This window comes from Dipodomys merriami, unplaced genomic scaffold (genome assembly GCF_024711535.1).
Source record: "Dipodomys merriami isolate MVZ:Mamm:240054 unplaced genomic scaffold, mDipMer1.0.p SCAF_5, whole genome shotgun sequence".
NCBI classification, from domain to species: domain Eukaryota; kingdom Metazoa; phylum Chordata; class Mammalia; order Rodentia; family Heteromyidae; genus Dipodomys; species Dipodomys merriami.
Genome location: NW_027206068.1, coordinates 4,555,851 through 4,572,500, shown reverse-complemented (window position 1 = coordinate 4,572,500; position 16,650 = coordinate 4,555,851). Strand labels below are relative to the sequence as shown.

General features: G+C 46.3%; 1 protein-coding gene across 3 annotated transcripts in view; it reads right to left on the bottom strand.

Annotated features, from left to right (window-relative positions):
• Positions 1 to 778: 778 nt before the first annotated feature.
• Positions 779 to 16,650, bottom strand: part of Ddc (dopa decarboxylase) — a 103,006-nt gene continuing 87,134 nt past the window's right edge. For 2 of the 3 annotated variants that reach the window (XM_069995985.1, XM_069995986.1), the window contains exons 11-15: positions 14,066 to 14,085; positions 12,218 to 12,316; positions 9,369 to 9,470; positions 3,267 to 3,486; positions 779 to 1,387 (exon numbers count right to left, since the gene is read on the bottom strand). In XM_069995985.1, the coding sequence (XP_069852086.1) occupies positions 3,286 to 3,486; positions 9,369 to 9,470; positions 12,218 to 12,316; positions 14,066 to 14,085 (422 nt within the window). In that variant the 3' untranslated portion in view covers positions 779 to 1,387; positions 3,267 to 3,285. Of the gene's footprint in view, positions 1,388 to 3,255; positions 3,487 to 9,368; positions 9,471 to 12,217; positions 12,317 to 14,065; positions 14,086 to 16,650 lie in introns of all 3 variants that reach the window. The other variant, XM_069995987.1, reaches the window with a different exon arrangement.

Sequence of the window (16,650 nt, the reverse complement as noted above, 5' to 3'; positions counted from 1 at the left end):
GCTCTGCTTTCAGCTTTTTGGTGGTTAATTGAAGATAAAGAGTCTCACAGATATTCCATCCTCAGCTGACTTTAGATCATAATCCTCAGATCTCAGCGTCCTGAGGATCCGGCTTAAATATGCTTTCAATTGACATATAAGTTATACATATGTACATATTTCATTGTGCTATTTCAGTTCATGTGACTATTGTGTAGACTGTCATGATCAAATCAGTGTCATCACTATACTCCTTACCTCAAACATTTGTTACCATTTGTTTTGTGGTGAGACCAAAATCCTCTCTGGTAGCTAGCTATTTGACATGTATAAAACAGTATCATTGTCTTTGATGGTTCTACTGGACAGTCAAATGCCTGACCCTATTCTTCCTTTGGAGCAGAAGGATAATATGGCACCAACCAATGTGCATCTTCTTTTTCTGCCAGGAGTTGTTATCAGAATTTGTGATTACTTAGTCATGACTCCATAGGGGAGATGCACTTTTCAAACAATAATACCCAGGCCTCGAGTGGAGAACATCATAACATAACTCCATCTCATTGACTGGATCCAGGTTTCATCTTGGTATCAATTTTTTTCCCTAAGAGTCAAAGTGTTCTCCAAGTAAACTTTCAATACTGTTATGGGCATCTAGGATATTGACTGACAAGAGCAAGCATCTCAATAAATACATGCTGAATAAGTGAACTCCATTGAAAAACGTGCCAGGATGAGATATCAGCTATTAGGATGGGGCAAGACAAGAATCAACACAATGAGACACAAGACATCATGATGACCCAGTACCTATAGATTGATTGGCAATTATTTATTTACTGAGTGTTTAGACACATAACAGGACAACTGAAAAGACACAGGTATAATCTCCAGTCATGATCACAGATTGCTCTGCAAAATGTTTCCATATTCCTTTCCTGCTACCACTGAGACTTCCTAAGGATGAAAGCCTGTGTGGGGGGGGGTTGTGGGGTTTTGGGGGAGGGTTGGTCGTGGGGCCTGAACTCTGGGCCTTGGCACTGTCCCTCAGCTCTTCAACTCAAGGCTACTGCTCTACCACTTGAGCCACAGTGCCACTTCGAATGTTTTCCACTTATATGGTGCTGAGGAATTGAACCCAGGGCCTCATGCATGCAAGGCAACCCTGTGGGTTTTTTAATGGACAAAAATCACAGCCAAAGAATGAGTAAAAGCCATAGCCACTGAGATAAACTTTCAACAGAAAAAATATTTTTCATTGACAACACCAGAAAGACACAATCACAAGTCTCTCATTAACTTTGACCAGACATAGGAGGCCACAGAGAGGGTCAGTTCCACAGAAGTAGGGTGATGTTTATTTTCTTCTCCTTCCAGTTTGCCCAGACTTCCTTCCAACATCCAGTCGCTATAGGGGAGAAAAAAAAATCATAAACGTGTGTCTACGTGAAAGACAAATAGGCACAATTCTGTGGACTTTTAATATGAATATAGACAATGCATATGCTATTTTCCTGTGCTGCAGAGGTCATTAAGAAATGTGAAATCATTTCAATGGAAGGAAGGAAGCTTATATTGCTGAGCTGGTGAATTTAGCCCACAGCAATTAGAATCTCTGCCTACTTTCCTACCCTCTGTAACAAACAGAAATAGTTTCTACTCTCTCACAGAATTAGGACCACATGAGTATTCAATAACTTCATATAAGTACAGGAACACCTAGGGTACTAAATTTTCATTGTTCCAATTAAGCTAGCCAAAACCAATACATGCAGGATAATTTATTACACTGGCCTATACACAGTTAAGGAAATTTGAAATTAATTTTTTTTTCCTTTTGAAGCTTCAGCGAGTACAGTGCCAACAGGGGTTGTAGTGCTCATCAGAAACCAGAGCTACACTGGCTCTGTATGTTATTTTGGGCATGTGGCACTATGATGCTAACATGATACATATTTGTTAAATACATTCAAACAGTAGTTTGCAGAAATATTCATCAGAAGTGGTTGCCTGCTGCCATTTTGTTTTGTGTATGTCTACATCTTTTTGTGTGTGTGCCAGTCCTGGGTCTTGAACTCAGGGCTTGGGGGCTGTCCCTAAGCCTTTTTGCTCAAGGCTAGTACTCTACCACTTGAGCCACAGCTCCACTTCTGGATTTTGCTGCCTAATCAAAGATAAGAGTCTCATGGACTTTCCTGCTTGAATGGCTTCAAACTGTGATCCTCAGAGCTCAGCCTCCTGAGTAGTTAGGATTACAGGCATGAGCCACAGGAGCCCACTTTGCTTATAGATTTTTATGCTTATCACAAGATATGATTGTACAACATGAGTCTCTCTGTGGCACCTTCCAAAAATATTCAAGATATGACAGAGCTGAACAGGAAGGACATTCTTTTTCAGCTTAGGAGGCTCTTGTTGGGCCAGGAAAACAATCTGTGTTGCTGAGTGTATTTCCACTGTGAAAGTGGTGATTTGGCTCCACCTACCTGAGGCTATCTATATACCAGTAGAGTTTTACTATAATGGTTCAGAGCCTCACAAATAAAATTAGCAGCAAAAATGAGGTAAGATTGCATTCAGCAGGTCAAGAAAATTACACAATACACTCAGGTTCTACATCCTGCATGGGTTATGATTAAGAGACAATGGAGAAACAAAGAAGCAGAGGAGAAGTTGAGGTGTGGCGAGGGTGGTCACAGGAAATCCTCCCCCACTTTCCCCCCACGTGGGACAACCCCCATACAATGACATTCTTGCAATAATCCAGTGGGAAGGACTTGAAGATTGTTTCAGCTCCCACACGTATAATTTGGAATTTCCTTCTTGCTGCATTTTCTTAAAAGATTTCCGTCGCCAGGTAGTTGCCTACCCTTATGCATGTGAGGATCCCCTTAGCCCAGATGCCAGGATGCTAAGTCTGCCCTTTCACTCCAAGACCACACACCTGGTCCTTCCTGACAGTGAGGAGACCATGTGACCCAACTCTCCATGATACACTTTTCATTTATCTAAATCTTGCCACTTTAATAGATAAGCGTGTCATGGAAATAAGTTTCTTTAATAAATGCTTTTTGGGGAATGATGAAGGGGAAGGAAATTACAGAGATTGATTTTCTCATCTCAGAGAATGAAATGTAGACACAGAACCAGTACGATCCAGTAACTTTCCTGCTGCTTCTGCAGACTGAGCACAGTGTGGTTGCTGAGGAAGAATCCTGTCCACTGGCTTGAAGCAGTGGTGATGCAGACAGGGGATAGGATGTTTCTGGAGCCTACCTGCAGCTTACCTGCGTCTCCGCTGGGCTTTCACTCCTTCGCCTCACTCAGCACAAGGTCTGCCAGCTCCTGGAGGTGTTCCCAGGCCTCCCGCACGTGGGCAGACTCCACCACCCGGGAGCAGATGGCAAAGCGCAGCACAAACTTGCTTCGCAGGTGACATGGGACCAGGTGGATTTTTTTAGCACTGTTGATTTTTTGCAGAAGGGTTATGCTCAGTTGATTGGGACCCTGAAGGGATTAGAAGAGACCTATCATATAACATGGCCACAGCCTGGCCTCACCCGGACAAAGCAGGGGACAATGTCATCCGTGTCTGGTGATGTGAAAATTCTCAGTGAAATAATTGCTGTGCATATAAACACACACCTGCATAGATATGTATGTGACCTCAGGCAGATGTAGATGCTTATACATACGATGTCATGTGTGTACATGTACACATACATGCCATCTGTGTCACGTACCTTCCCTTGATGTTAAAAATCTCAGTGAAATAATTGTTATACATAGATACATAGATTCATATATGACCTTATTTATATGTATATGTATACATTTATGACTTCCTGTATATATACACATATGTATAACTATGCATATGTATACATGGATGTTTGTATATGCATTTATGAGGTCAGATGTACACAGATACATATAATAAACATATACATCTGAGGTCATATGTATATACATATACATATGTCCTTCTATTTTTCTCCATATTCCCATACGTGGTCAAAAGAAGATTCTTCCATAGATATCATCCAAGTACTTTATAAGCACATATGAAAGTAGGACAATGAAACCTGATGAAATTGCACTAAGCAGGGGGGCAGGGGATAAGGGGAAGAGACAGAGGCAATGAATTTGAGCAGGGACATTGAATGCATGCATGGAAATATCACAATGAAATCTCCATAAACATACAATCAATATAGGCTAATGAAATAATGACCCTTGCAAGTTTATTTAAGAAAAATGAGGAGCCTACAGGGTGTACGGCTCATGTCAGGAAACCTAGCTTGGGAAGCAGCTATCAGGACTGTGGTTCAAACCACCAAAAAAAATTTTGAAATCCTATTTCAACCAATACAGAGCTGGGCATGATGGCATTCGCCTGTTATCCAGCTACACAGGAAATATAAACAGGAGGATCAAAAGCCATGCCAATCTGGTTGAAAACAAAAGTCCCTATTCTACAAATAACTAAAGCAAAAAAAAAAAAAAAAAAAGACTAGAGAAGTGGCTCCAGTAGTTGAGCATCTGCCTTTAATTCAAACTCCAGGACTTCCAAAAAGAGAAAGAATAAAGAGAAAAGAGAGGAGAGGAAAGGGGAGGGAAAGGGAAAGGAAGAAAGGGAGGGGAGGGGAGGGAAGGGGAGAAAGAAGAGAGGGAAGGGAGGAAGAGGAAGGAGAGGGGAAGGAGAGGGGAGGGGGAGGGGAGGGTAAGGGAGAGGAGGGAAGGGAAGGGAAGGGAAGGGAAGGGAAGGGAAGGGAAGGGAAGGGAAGGGAAGGGAAGGGAAGGGAAGGGAAGGGAAGGGAAGGGAAGGGAAAGGAAGGGAAGGGAAGGGAAGGAGGGAAGGGAAGGGAAAGTATGATGAAATGGATGACACAGATCAAGATGTAGTATACTCACAAACTGACTTGTTGAATTAAAACACTTTTTTGCAACTACTTAATGATAACAAAATAATGATAAAATGGGCAAAGGAAAGAGAGGGAAAAGCAAAGAAGGGAAAGAGGGAAGGAGGGAAGGAAAGGAAGACCACCAAGGGGAGATTCCAAATTCCCTAGAGATATCATCCACAAATGAATAACCTTAAACCACGTAGCCACCAGAGAAGGGTTGTCTAAATCCTCATCAGCACTTAGAGAAAATGAAGTTGAACCATCAAGCATTGCTAGAACTGGGAAAAACTTCCCTGCACCATTGTTAATGCCCCCCCGACACACACAGCCCTGGAAAACAGGGACCAGTCTGGCCCTACTGACTAACCATGGATGAGAAGCCCTGGCTGCATTTGCAGCTGGGCTGTGCAGGTGGAGGGAGCAGAGCTCCTGGCTCTCCTCTGCTCTCTTGCTCCAGTCTATCTGTCTAGCTCCATGCAGAGGCTCCTCCTCTCCTAAGCCTTACAAGACAGTCAACTATAGAAGAAGACAGGAGATAGACATCACATCCTAGAGAGGAGACCCTGGCGGACTGTGCTGTTTCTTCTGGCCCCAACCCTAGAGGCAGGAGGATGCACGGGGAAGGACACATCTCTCTGTCTGGCAGATTGACACCTGAGCATCTGCTGGATACCAGAACTGACCTTGGCCTTGAGTAAATCCACCCACCTCTAGATGTAGGCCTCAGGCAGGGTCGTACCAGTGCCCGTGGCACAGTAAAGGAACCACAGGCATCAGAAATTGTTGGTGTGGGCACCAGGTCTTGGAACATTGAGTCCTGGTCAAGGAGGAGGAAAGGGGTAAAAGGAGATAGGGTACCATACCAAATGAATGGGGTTTTACCAAGAAAGACTCAGCCTGAGAGCAAATATCTGAAATATAGATAGTGTAGAAAAGGAAATGTTGCTTGCCCGTATTCCAATGGATTGGCTTAGATAGAATTTCTATAAAGTAGAAGCAAGCAAACAGAGAAATGATCTAATCAAATAATGAGCAAGACAGAGACAGAACGTATGGAAGTGGGGGTGTGGTAGAATGCCACCCTTAAAGGAAAATGCAATGCCAAACAAGAGCACAATGCCTCAAGTTTTGTGCTAGCACTGGCACACGTACACACACACACACACACACACACACACACACACACACACACACACACACACAGAGGTGCAGGCCAGGGTGACATGAAGCAGAGGAGATTCAATAATATTGTGTGTGCTTTAGGCTAATAAATAAGAGTCATTGTCTGTGTCCAAATGGTGGATGAATAAAGGACCAGAAGATGGCTCATGCCTGTAGTCCTAGCTACTCAGCTGGATGAGATTTGAGGCTCACAGTTGAAACTCAACCCAACTAGAAAGGTCTGAGACCCTTATCTCTAAGAAACTACTCAGAAATAGCCTGAAGTGGTGCTGTGGCTCAAGTGGTAGAGGGATAGCCTTGAGCACAGAAAGGCTCAGGGACAGCACCCAAGCCCTGAGTTCAAGCCCCAAGACCAGCAAAAAATCAAGGATGAGAAAGGAGGAGGGTGCAATGCTTGGTAAGAAATGTACGCATTATCCTGCCCATGTAATTGTAACCCCTCTGTACAGTATGTTAACAAATAAAATAAAATTAAATTAAAAAAAAATCAAGGATGAGGAGAAGTTGTATTGGTGGGGAAATGAGCTGTGTTAGCTGATGAAAGTGCTTCTTCAAGGAAGAAAGCAGACTTAGGGAGAGCACATGAAATTCCACAAAAGCAGTCTTATTAACACAAAGTGCTTTGGGTCCCTGCCCGTGACAGTGACACAGCAGCTGCTTTGTACAGGAGGACAGACAGACAGATAGGTCTGACATAACCTGCAGAGTGTGCAAAGAAATACAGCCAGCCTATCCAGAACACACGCGTGAATCTCTAGAGACATTCAGATCCATGACCCAATGCTGGGAAGTGGGGATGACTTTCTTTTGGAGGGGGGGGGGGTTGAACATGTTCTAAATTATGTTGATGGCATATATACTGAAAATAAATGGGCTCTGTGTGTGTGTGTGTGTGTGTGTGTGTGTGTGTGTGTGTGTGTATTTGTGCATGCACATGCCAGTACTAGGATGTGAACTCAGAGATTAGCTCAAGGCTGGTGCTCTACCACTTGAGCCACACCTCCACTTTGAGCTTTTTGCTGTTAAAGGTACTACGTCTCACAGACTCTTCTGCCTGGGCTGGCTTCAAACTGTGATCCTTCAGATCTCAGCCTCTTGAGTAGCTAGAATTACAAGGATGAGCCATTGTGTCCCGGTTTAAATGGACAATTTAAATGGACATGATGAATTGCATCCAATAAAAATATTACATAAGCCGGGCGCTGGTGGCTCACGCCTGTAATCCTAGCTACTCAGGAGGCTGAGATCTGAGGATCGCGGTTCAAAGCCAGCCCGGGCAGGAGAGACCGTGAGACTCCTATCTCCAATAAACCACCAGAAAACCGGAAGTGGCGCTGTAGCTCAAATGGTAGAGCGCTAGCCTTGAGCTGAAGAGCTGAGGGACAGCGCCCAGGCTCAGAGTTCAAGCCCCACGACCGACAAAAAAAAAAAAAAAACATTACATATAGCTAGACAATGGTGCCTCACGCCTATAATAATGTACTCAGAAAAAAAGCTGGAAGTGGTGCTATGGCTCAAGTGGTAGAATGCTAGCCTGGAGCACAAAGAGGCTTAGGGACAGAGCCTAGGCCCTGAGTTCAAGCCCCAAGACTGGAAAAAAATAAAATAAAATCGAAAAGCCCTACAAGAAGATTGGGGGCAGGAGAGTCTACACAAAATGCCTACCCATACCAAACTCAGAGAAGGCTGGAGTTTGCAGATCCACTGGGGCAGCCCACCCTCCGTTACTCTGTGCACCTTTCCTTATTTCCACTCAGCTTCTGCAGAATCCTCTAGTCTCCTCCAACTACTCTCAGTCTCAGCATTCCAGAGCTGCTGCATCCAGACTTCATCATGCCCAGCAGTGCATTCTCACCCCCAAAGCTCCAACAACCAGATGAGGGGACAAAAGAGGACATACATGTACAGCAACACAGCCTGGCTTGCTCCTTTTCCTTTATTTATTTTTTATTCTGAGGCTTGTACTCTTGGTCTGGGCTCTGTCCCCAGAGCTTTCGTGCTTAAGACTAGAACTCTACCACTTGAGCTCCAGCTCCACTTCCAGTTTTTTTTTTTGTTTTGGGTTAATTGTAGATAAAAGAGATTCCCAGAGTTTCCTATCAGGGGGCTTTGAACCACCATCCTCAGATCTCAATCTCCTGAGTAGCTAGGATTATAGGCATGAGCTACAGGTGCCTGGCTCAGCTTGCTCCGTTTCTTGACTACAACTTTTGACAGGAACAAAGCAGCCATATGGAAAAGCCTGTCAGCCCGTCAGATTTGGTGGCATGCATCTGTTGTCCAGGCTATCCAGGAGGATGGCAAGTTCCAGACCAGCCTGGGCAACACAGTGAGACCCTTCTATTTTAAAAGTGGTTGTGTGTGTGGGAGGGGCAGTGGTTAAGAGGATTGGGGATGAAGTTCAATGATAGGACATTTGCCTAGCCTTGTGTGAGACACTGGGCAATGTGGAAAAACAGAAGGAAAAGAAAACTCGTAATTCAGGCTATTAAAAGCAATCTTAGTCACACCCGTGGCTTTAGTTTTCTTTCTTCATGTATAGTGCAGAGCTAACCAGGGCCAGCCTCCCTTTCCCCCAGCCCACCACCTACAGGGAGCACAGATCAAGCCATAGAAGAGAGGAGTCAGGCATTGTGTTACTACCCTTCCCCTTCTTTCTGGCCATCTTGATGGTGAGAGTAGGGGTGTGAGTAGGGCTGGCAGGGGTGGGGGGAGGAGAAGGGCCTGGAGATTTTCCCAGGATTTGCTGAGATTCCTGAGATTTGCTTTTCTAACCAGCTCCTATCTGGAGCAGATACTTCAGGCAGGCCCTGGAGGACATGCTAGTGAGGCACAGCCCTGCAGGGAATTCTGGGAGCAGATGTGCAGGATAGGGGGCTACACAAGCAAGAAGTCTTTGAGTCCCGTGAGGAGGCCAGGCCTCTCCAAGCACCATGGGCTTTGTTGGGAGGTCCTGAGTGGATGATCCTGGGGAGTCCAGCTTTTTTGTTGTTGCTATTGTTAAATGCCAGTACCGAGGCTCGGGTTCAGGACCTGAGCAACGTTCCTTCTCTTTTCCTACTCAGGCCACAGCTCTACTTCCAGCTTTTTGGTAGTTAATTGGAGCAAAGAGTTTCATGGACTTTTTCTGCCCAGACTAGCTTCAAACCATGATCCTCACATCTCAGCCTCCTAGGTAGCTAGAGTTACAGGCGTGAGCAGGGCTCACATGCCAGTTTTTGCACTGAGAAGCATGGTGTGACATTTTGCCTTCTGTAGCACTCAGTGAGAACAAAGGAGATGAGAAAGACATAAACAAACCTTTAGCCGAAAGCAGACCAGCCCCAGAGTGACTTCTGCACAGATCTCAAAGCGAGGATCCTGGAGCAGCAGAGACTCAAATTCACGAGACAGCTGGACGTGCTGGAGAGAGAAGAGGGAATAGCCCTGAGCTTCTCATCACCTCTGCACTCAGACCTTCCCTGCCTGGAAAACCTCAGCGCTCTGCACATCTGTACTTCATCTACAAGCTCTTAGCAATGTCCTCCAAGGGCTCCTGCTGATCCCTTGCCAGCTGCTCTCATCCAGCGGAGAAGAAATTCTCTTGTTACCCTGAGAACAGCTCTAGTGTCCTCAGATAAACATCATAGTTTTTCTTCTGTTCATGAAACCGTAGTACCCGCTCTTCTTAAACCTGCCTTTTAATGTGTGTGTGTGTGTGTGTGTGTGTGTGTGTGTGTGTGTGTGTGTGTTCAAGCCACTCCAGGGGCTTGAACTCAGAGCCTAAGCACCATTTTCCTCAAGGCTGGACTCTACGCATTAAGCCAGAGCTCTGAGTCTGGCTTTTTACTGGTTAATTTGGAGAAAAGAGTCTCTCCTTCCTGGGTTGGCTTCGAACTGACATCAGATCTCAGCCTCCTGAGGATGGTGGACTACAGGCATAAGCCTCTTTTGTCATTTTAAACGGAACAGGAATTTGAACCTTCTAGAACAGCTAAGACTACCATCCATCCGTGTCATCAGAAAAACGATTCTGGGATTATACCCATTTTGCCCATAGGTCAACTGAGGCTCAGCCAAGGAACTTGCTGACCTAAGAGCCAGGGATCCGGTTTTTGCTGAGGCAGAAGTTTCAGTTCCGTGGTGGGCGTGGCTATCATCCCGCGGAATTTTCCACTGACCAATGGGAATCGTGCCCACCCGGGACACATTTCAAGAGCTGCTTTCCTCCATAAGATTAATGTAGCCATCGACCTTATTTAACTTTTCGATGTTTATTGAACTCAAAGGACGATTCAGAAAGTAGTAAGTGCCGTGCGGAGCGGGCCGTCCGCGGTCTAAGGGCAATGCTTTGCTTCCAGCAAGGACTGCCACGTGGCATCTGTGCTCAGCACAAATGGTGGACCCGCGGTTTGCTGGCCCTGACTCAGCCGTTCCCCAGGCGGACCACCAGAGGGCGCCAGAGACTTTGGCGAGTCTGCCCAGGGAGCAAGGCTTTGACCATGTCTATGCTCTCCCAGATTAGAAACTTTTTTCAGGGGGAGGAAAGAAAAGTATGATGTGTCTTTTTTAACACAGGCATCATAATCACAGCTAGTTGCTTTCTAGTGTGAGGATGTGATCATCGAGCACAAATAAACCACATGGGATTTTTTCTTGGGGGTGGGGGCTCTTTCTCCACATTAAATCGAATGTGTCCTTTTTGCACTTCTCAGATCGGGAACCAGGGATGTCTTTATCATTGATGCACGCCTATACTCCTTTTCTGGTTCTTTCCTCCACACCGATGGTAGATTCTCACTGCTTTAACAGCTCAGTGGTCTCACAGCAGCCCTGTGAGTTGGACAGATGCCAGTTCATGGCCATGTGACAGGAATCCAGCCAATGTCTACAAAATGCACTTCTGCATCCCTGCCACGAGGTGGAGCCTGAGGCACCCAGCCCTGCTCTTGGCTACAGGGCGGGTGACACGGTGGCAGCTGGATAAAAAAACGAAGGGCCGTCGCCATCACTGGGGCATGTCTGTCCCCAGCAGCCTGAGGCCTTCCGACCCTCCAGATGGGGCCATGGCTTCGAACAGCTGCCACAGTCCGAAGGAAAAGCCTAGCTTGAAGGCGGAGGATCTTCTGCATCTGCCTAGTTGGGTAGCCTTGGACTGTTCTGGCTCATAGTGTTCAGGCCTCCATTCCCTAACAGTTGAAGGGGGAGGCGGGTGGAGCAGGCTAGTGTTCCTCACATTTTAGCTGCATATCAGTGTGATCTGGATTACTTGTTGAGACAGATGTCGCTGGAGCCCATCCCAAGCTGGCTTGGCTGGCAGGAAATGTACTGGACAACAGCTGGGCTGCATGGTGTCATGTACACCAACTGTAAATTCTTTTATTCTGGCAATCTTTTGGAGGAAAGCACATTATGTTCTCACGATTGTCACTGCTCCATGAACCTCACTGTGGGCTAAGCACCACCCGAGCCAGTGTTGGTGGCTCACGCCTGGAATCCTAGCTACTCAAGAGGCTGAGAGCTGAGGATTGAGGTTCAAAGCCAGCCGGGACAGACAGATCTGAGACACTCTTATCTCTAATTAGCCCACAAAAGTTAGAATTGGTGGTGTGGCTCAAGTGGTAGAGTACTAGCCTTAAGCAAAAAAAAAAAAAAAAAAAAGCTTTTAAAAGCTAAGGAAGAGAGAGAGCCTGAGGAAAGAGAGAGAAGGGGGAGGGAGAGACTGAAAGAAAAGGAAGGGAGGGAGGGAGAACAGGAGGAAGGAAAGGATGGACAGAAGGACAGAAGGAAGAAAACAACCTGCATTGTTTCTCCTTTGCCCGTCTTCCTGGAGCTGATCGGCTTATATTCTTCATTACAAGAAGTATCTTAAAAGACCCAGAATTGTGCACTGGACCATTTATAAATGCCCTAATCTCAGAGACTCAAAAGTACAGTGTAGTTCTGTTACCATCGGCAGTCATGGCTTGCATCATGAGGTTCTAGTTAACAGACCGCATGTACCACTGTGGTCCCCCAGGACTGTGTCTGCTGGTGAGGGCATCTCCCCAGAACTGAGCTACATGCTGAAGCAACATATGGTCGTATTTGCGTCCTAGGACATCTACATTCATTTCTTAGTCCCCTCAGCTCTCCGAGGGATTACTCAGATAATGGATGAAGACAGTCACCTTGCGGATATAAGCCTGCAGTCCTTTGACTCCGTACATTCTAAAGACAAACCACATTTTCAAAGAGCGGAACCTCCGACCCAGTGGAATCTGCCAGTGCTGAAATGAAACGGAAAACGGTACATCAGTGAGGAATGTATTAGCAGCCAGATTCCTTTTCCACCCGTCATTTGGCCTGTTTCTCTTGGAGGCAGCTAATTCTCCCCAGTGACCCTGTTCTGCTTTGCTGTTTCCCAGCCTGGCTGGCTCAGCCCCTGCTGTGTGAGCAGGGGCCCCCTGGAAAGAGGCTTTCTTTGTATCACCGGGAGAAGAAGCAGGACAGAGATGGCTGCCTTGGAAGGCACTGATGATGTTTATCGTTTATGCTTCTGATGGGCCGGGAAGGCAGCAGGGAAGGCATAGCCAGGCCCCGGAGAGCTTTCAATCAGTGTGTACGTGAGGGCAGGGGGCCACTGGTGTTTCTGACCACGGGAAAGGAGGGAGCTGAGTCCCATACTTATGAGATCCTCACTGCCCGCGATGCTCTGTCAGGGTGTGTGAGAACAGTATCCATTTCCTTCTTATACGCCATGTCCTGAGGGTGATGTTCCTGCTGCCCACCTCTTCACAGAAAACACAGGGTGCCCACATGTTGATCCCAAAGACTGGGGCCCCCAGCCCCACTCAACTTTAACCTCTGACTGACACCTCACACTCTGTGTGACTTTCTGCTAACTAAAACACGTAACAAAGGGGTCGAGAAAGGATGGGGTGGAGGAACAAGGGAAGTGAGCATGATAGTGTTTCATGGCCTTGTGTGTGTGTGTGTGTGTGTGTGTGTGTGTGTGTGTGTGTGTGTGTGTGTGTGTGTGTGTGTGTACTGGGGCTTGAACTCAGGGACTGTCATTCTTGCATGGCTTTTTTTTTCCCACTCAAAGCTGATATTCTGCCACTTGAGTCATCTCCAGTTCTAGCCTTTTGCTCATTAATTAGAGAGAATGCCCTAAGCTGGAAGCAAGCAACTCACACCTATAATCCTAGCGACTCAGGAGGCCGAGATCTGAGGTTCACAGTACCATGCCAGCCCAGGCAGGAAAGCCGGTGAGACTCTTATCTTTAATTTACCACCAAAAAACTGAAAGTAGAGCTGTGGTTCAAGTGGTAGAGCACTAGCCTTGAGCAAGAAAGCTCCAGACAATACCCAGGCCCTGAGGTTAAGCCCCAGCAAGATCAGCACGCGCGCGCACACACACACACACACACACACACACACACACACACACACACACACACACACACACACACACACACACACACACAAAGTGCTGGGGATTGAACTCAAAGCCTTGTGCTTGCTAGGCAAGTGCTCTACCACTTGAACCACACCCCCAGTCTTTGGCCTCCCCAAGTCATTTATGGTCCCAATTCCTTTCCAGAGTAAAGCTAGGATACCTGGACATTTTCAAAACACACTAAACACATGTAAAGAAAGCAAAAGGAGAGAGATTAAAAGACGTTAAGGCAAGGCTGCTGAGATGATGGTCCTCCCTCTGTCTGAGCACTTTGCTTCTTTTGTGACTCCACTTTCTCCAGGCACACAGCAGCAAGATAGAGGAGGGAGTGCCCAGTGTCTCTTGGGAAAGACCCTCCCCCTCTCTTACAGCAATCATGCATATCTCCCCGCTGGCCTGGGACCTCTGATTGGTGATCTCAGCAACTGTGCCCAAGCCCTGGTGGATCACACCAACCAATCAAGTCAGACTCAGTTGAGTGACAACAGTAGGAACAGTTTGCATCCCACCACCCTCCTCCGTTCACATTTTGGAGACCGACTGACCTGCAGCTTAGTGATACACATCATCCACTTACCCTGTAGTCAGTGATAAGCCCTGCAGAAAAGAAAAAGAAAAATGTGAAACCTTTAGAAGGATGTGTCATTTCATCCTCCAGGTAGATTTCCTGTGTCGTACTCTTGATCTTTTGGAACAGACAGGAAACCTCCTCGGATCTGGGTAGGCTGCATATTTTGTTTGTTTGTTTATTTGTATGTTTTATGATATGTCTCAAGGTGATATATGGAGAGGCATCCCCTGAGAGCAAGAGGCCCAGGACACTTATTGGAAATGTTGAATTATTAATGGAGCCCTGTCAGTTTGGCTTTCTGTAGCTACCTACACATGAAAAGCAGTGATTTTATTTAGTGCCCAACAGGAGGTTAACATTCAGCTCATGGAAGTCATTCATCATTCATTCATTCATGCATGTACAGGAAGGCAACTCAGTTATACAAAAAGTGATTGGAATATTAAGGGAAAAAAAGTGGAGCTTGATGGTGCTGCTTTTGCTTCTATGTATTTGGCACAGAGCAGGTACTCTGTGAATACCTACCAAGTGGGTTCTCCATCCTAGTCTCAGTGGCTCCACAATAGTTCTGAAAGGTGGCCTTGAATCTGGGCACTAGTCGCTCACACCTATAATCTCAGGAGGCTGAGTTCTGAGGATCGAGGTTCAAAGCCAGCTCAGGCAGGAAAGTAAATTGATTACCTCAAATCAATCACCAAAAAGCCAGAAGTAAAGCATAAGCCAGTGGTTCTTACCTATAATCCTAGCTACTCAGGAGACTGAGGTCTGAGGATCGAGGTTCAAAGCTAGCTCAGGCATCAAAGTAAATAGTTTATCTCAAACCAATCACTAGAAAGCCAGAAGTAAAGCCAGGATCCAGTGGCTCTTGCCTATAATCCTAGCTACTCAGGAGGCTGAGATCTGAGGATCAACATTCAAAGCCAGCCCAGGCAGGTTAGTCCATGAGACTCATTTCCAATTAACTACCAAGACTGCCCATCCCAAAGTGGAGCTGTGGTTCAAGTGGTAGAACACCAGCCTCAAGAGACAATGCCTAGGCCCTACATTCAAGCGCACGCGCGCACACACACACACACACACACACACACACACACACACACACACACAAAATCACCTAGCTACCGTGAACTTTTAGTCACTCTGGGACTCAGAGCCATACATCCCAGACTGCACAGGGAAGCAGCCTGGGTGTTTCAAGATGGCTCTGGACATGGACAAGGTGAGCATCACAAGGCTTGGGCTGGCAGAGAATGGAGTCAGTTGCCTACTGTGGGAATCTGAGCCGCTAATTCAGACCGCTGAGGCATGGTGTCACTTGTAAGCACCCTCTGTGTCTTAGGCAATAGTTGCTGTCACATGGCTGGCTGCAGCAGGCTTTCACCATTTCAGCCTGGAGCAGCACCGAATGCTCCCTCCTTCCACCACACAGGAGGATGTATGTCATGGCTACAGGAAATCTGAGGTCATCCTCTGACTGCCATCTGGCTTCTGGGAGAGAAGGATGCTGTGGGCCATTTAGGACTTCTGGAATAAGCGCTATGTGCACCTCTGAGACAGAGCCTGCAATCACCTGGCCGTCATAGCTCCCGGCCTACCCTTGCTTTCCTTTTCACCCTGTGGCCTCTTGTTAGTAGTCAGATTACTAAACATAACATGGGCAGCAGAGTCATTAGAAGTAACCTAGATGTGATTCAAAGAGACCCAGACACTGGTCCCATCACCGGCACTGATTATGCAGATGACTGGCCTGAGAAAGAAGAAATGGATGGATGACCCCTCCCCACTAACTCCCTTTTGTCTGATCTGGAACCACTTAAGAACTTCATTAGATAAAGCTGGCATGGACAGCCTGTAAATGGCACAGAGCTAAAACAATAAAACCAAACAATGTTGAAAAGATGCTGGATAAGAAATATGACAAGATTTTGACAATGTGTTCTAGTTGGATCAGGTTGGATTAGGAAACCCTCCTGGCTTAGTATGAACTCTTTCCTACTTTCCAAAATATCGATCTTTACTAATGAAGATCACATCTGGAAAGCCCATGTAACAGGAGTTACCTCTTTCCTTCCCCTGACCCAGCATCTGACAGAACTTCCCATTATAAAAATAAAACCTAGCCAGGCGCTTGTGGCTCTTGCCTATAATCTCAGCTACTCAGAAAGCTGAGATTTGAGGATCACAGTCCAAAGCCAGTCCAGGCAAGAAGATCCATGGAGACTCTTATCTCCAATTGACCACCAGAAATCCGGAAGGGGTACTGTGGCTCAAGTGGTAGAGCACTAACTTTGCGCTAAAGAGCTGAGGGGCAGCGCCCAGGCCCAGAGTTCAAGTTCCATGACAGACTAAATAAGTAAATAAATAGATAAATAATAAATAAATTAATACATCCTAGTCTGGTGGCTCAACTGTAATCCTAGCTACTCAGGAGGCTGAGATCTGAGGATTGCTGTTTAATGCCAGCTTGAGCAGGGGAATCTAAGATTCTTATCTCCAATTAACCCATGGTAGAAGTGAAGTGGTGGCTAAAGTTGTAGAATCCTAGCCATGAGTGAAAAAGCTAAGGGAGAATATCCAGGCCCTGAGTTCAA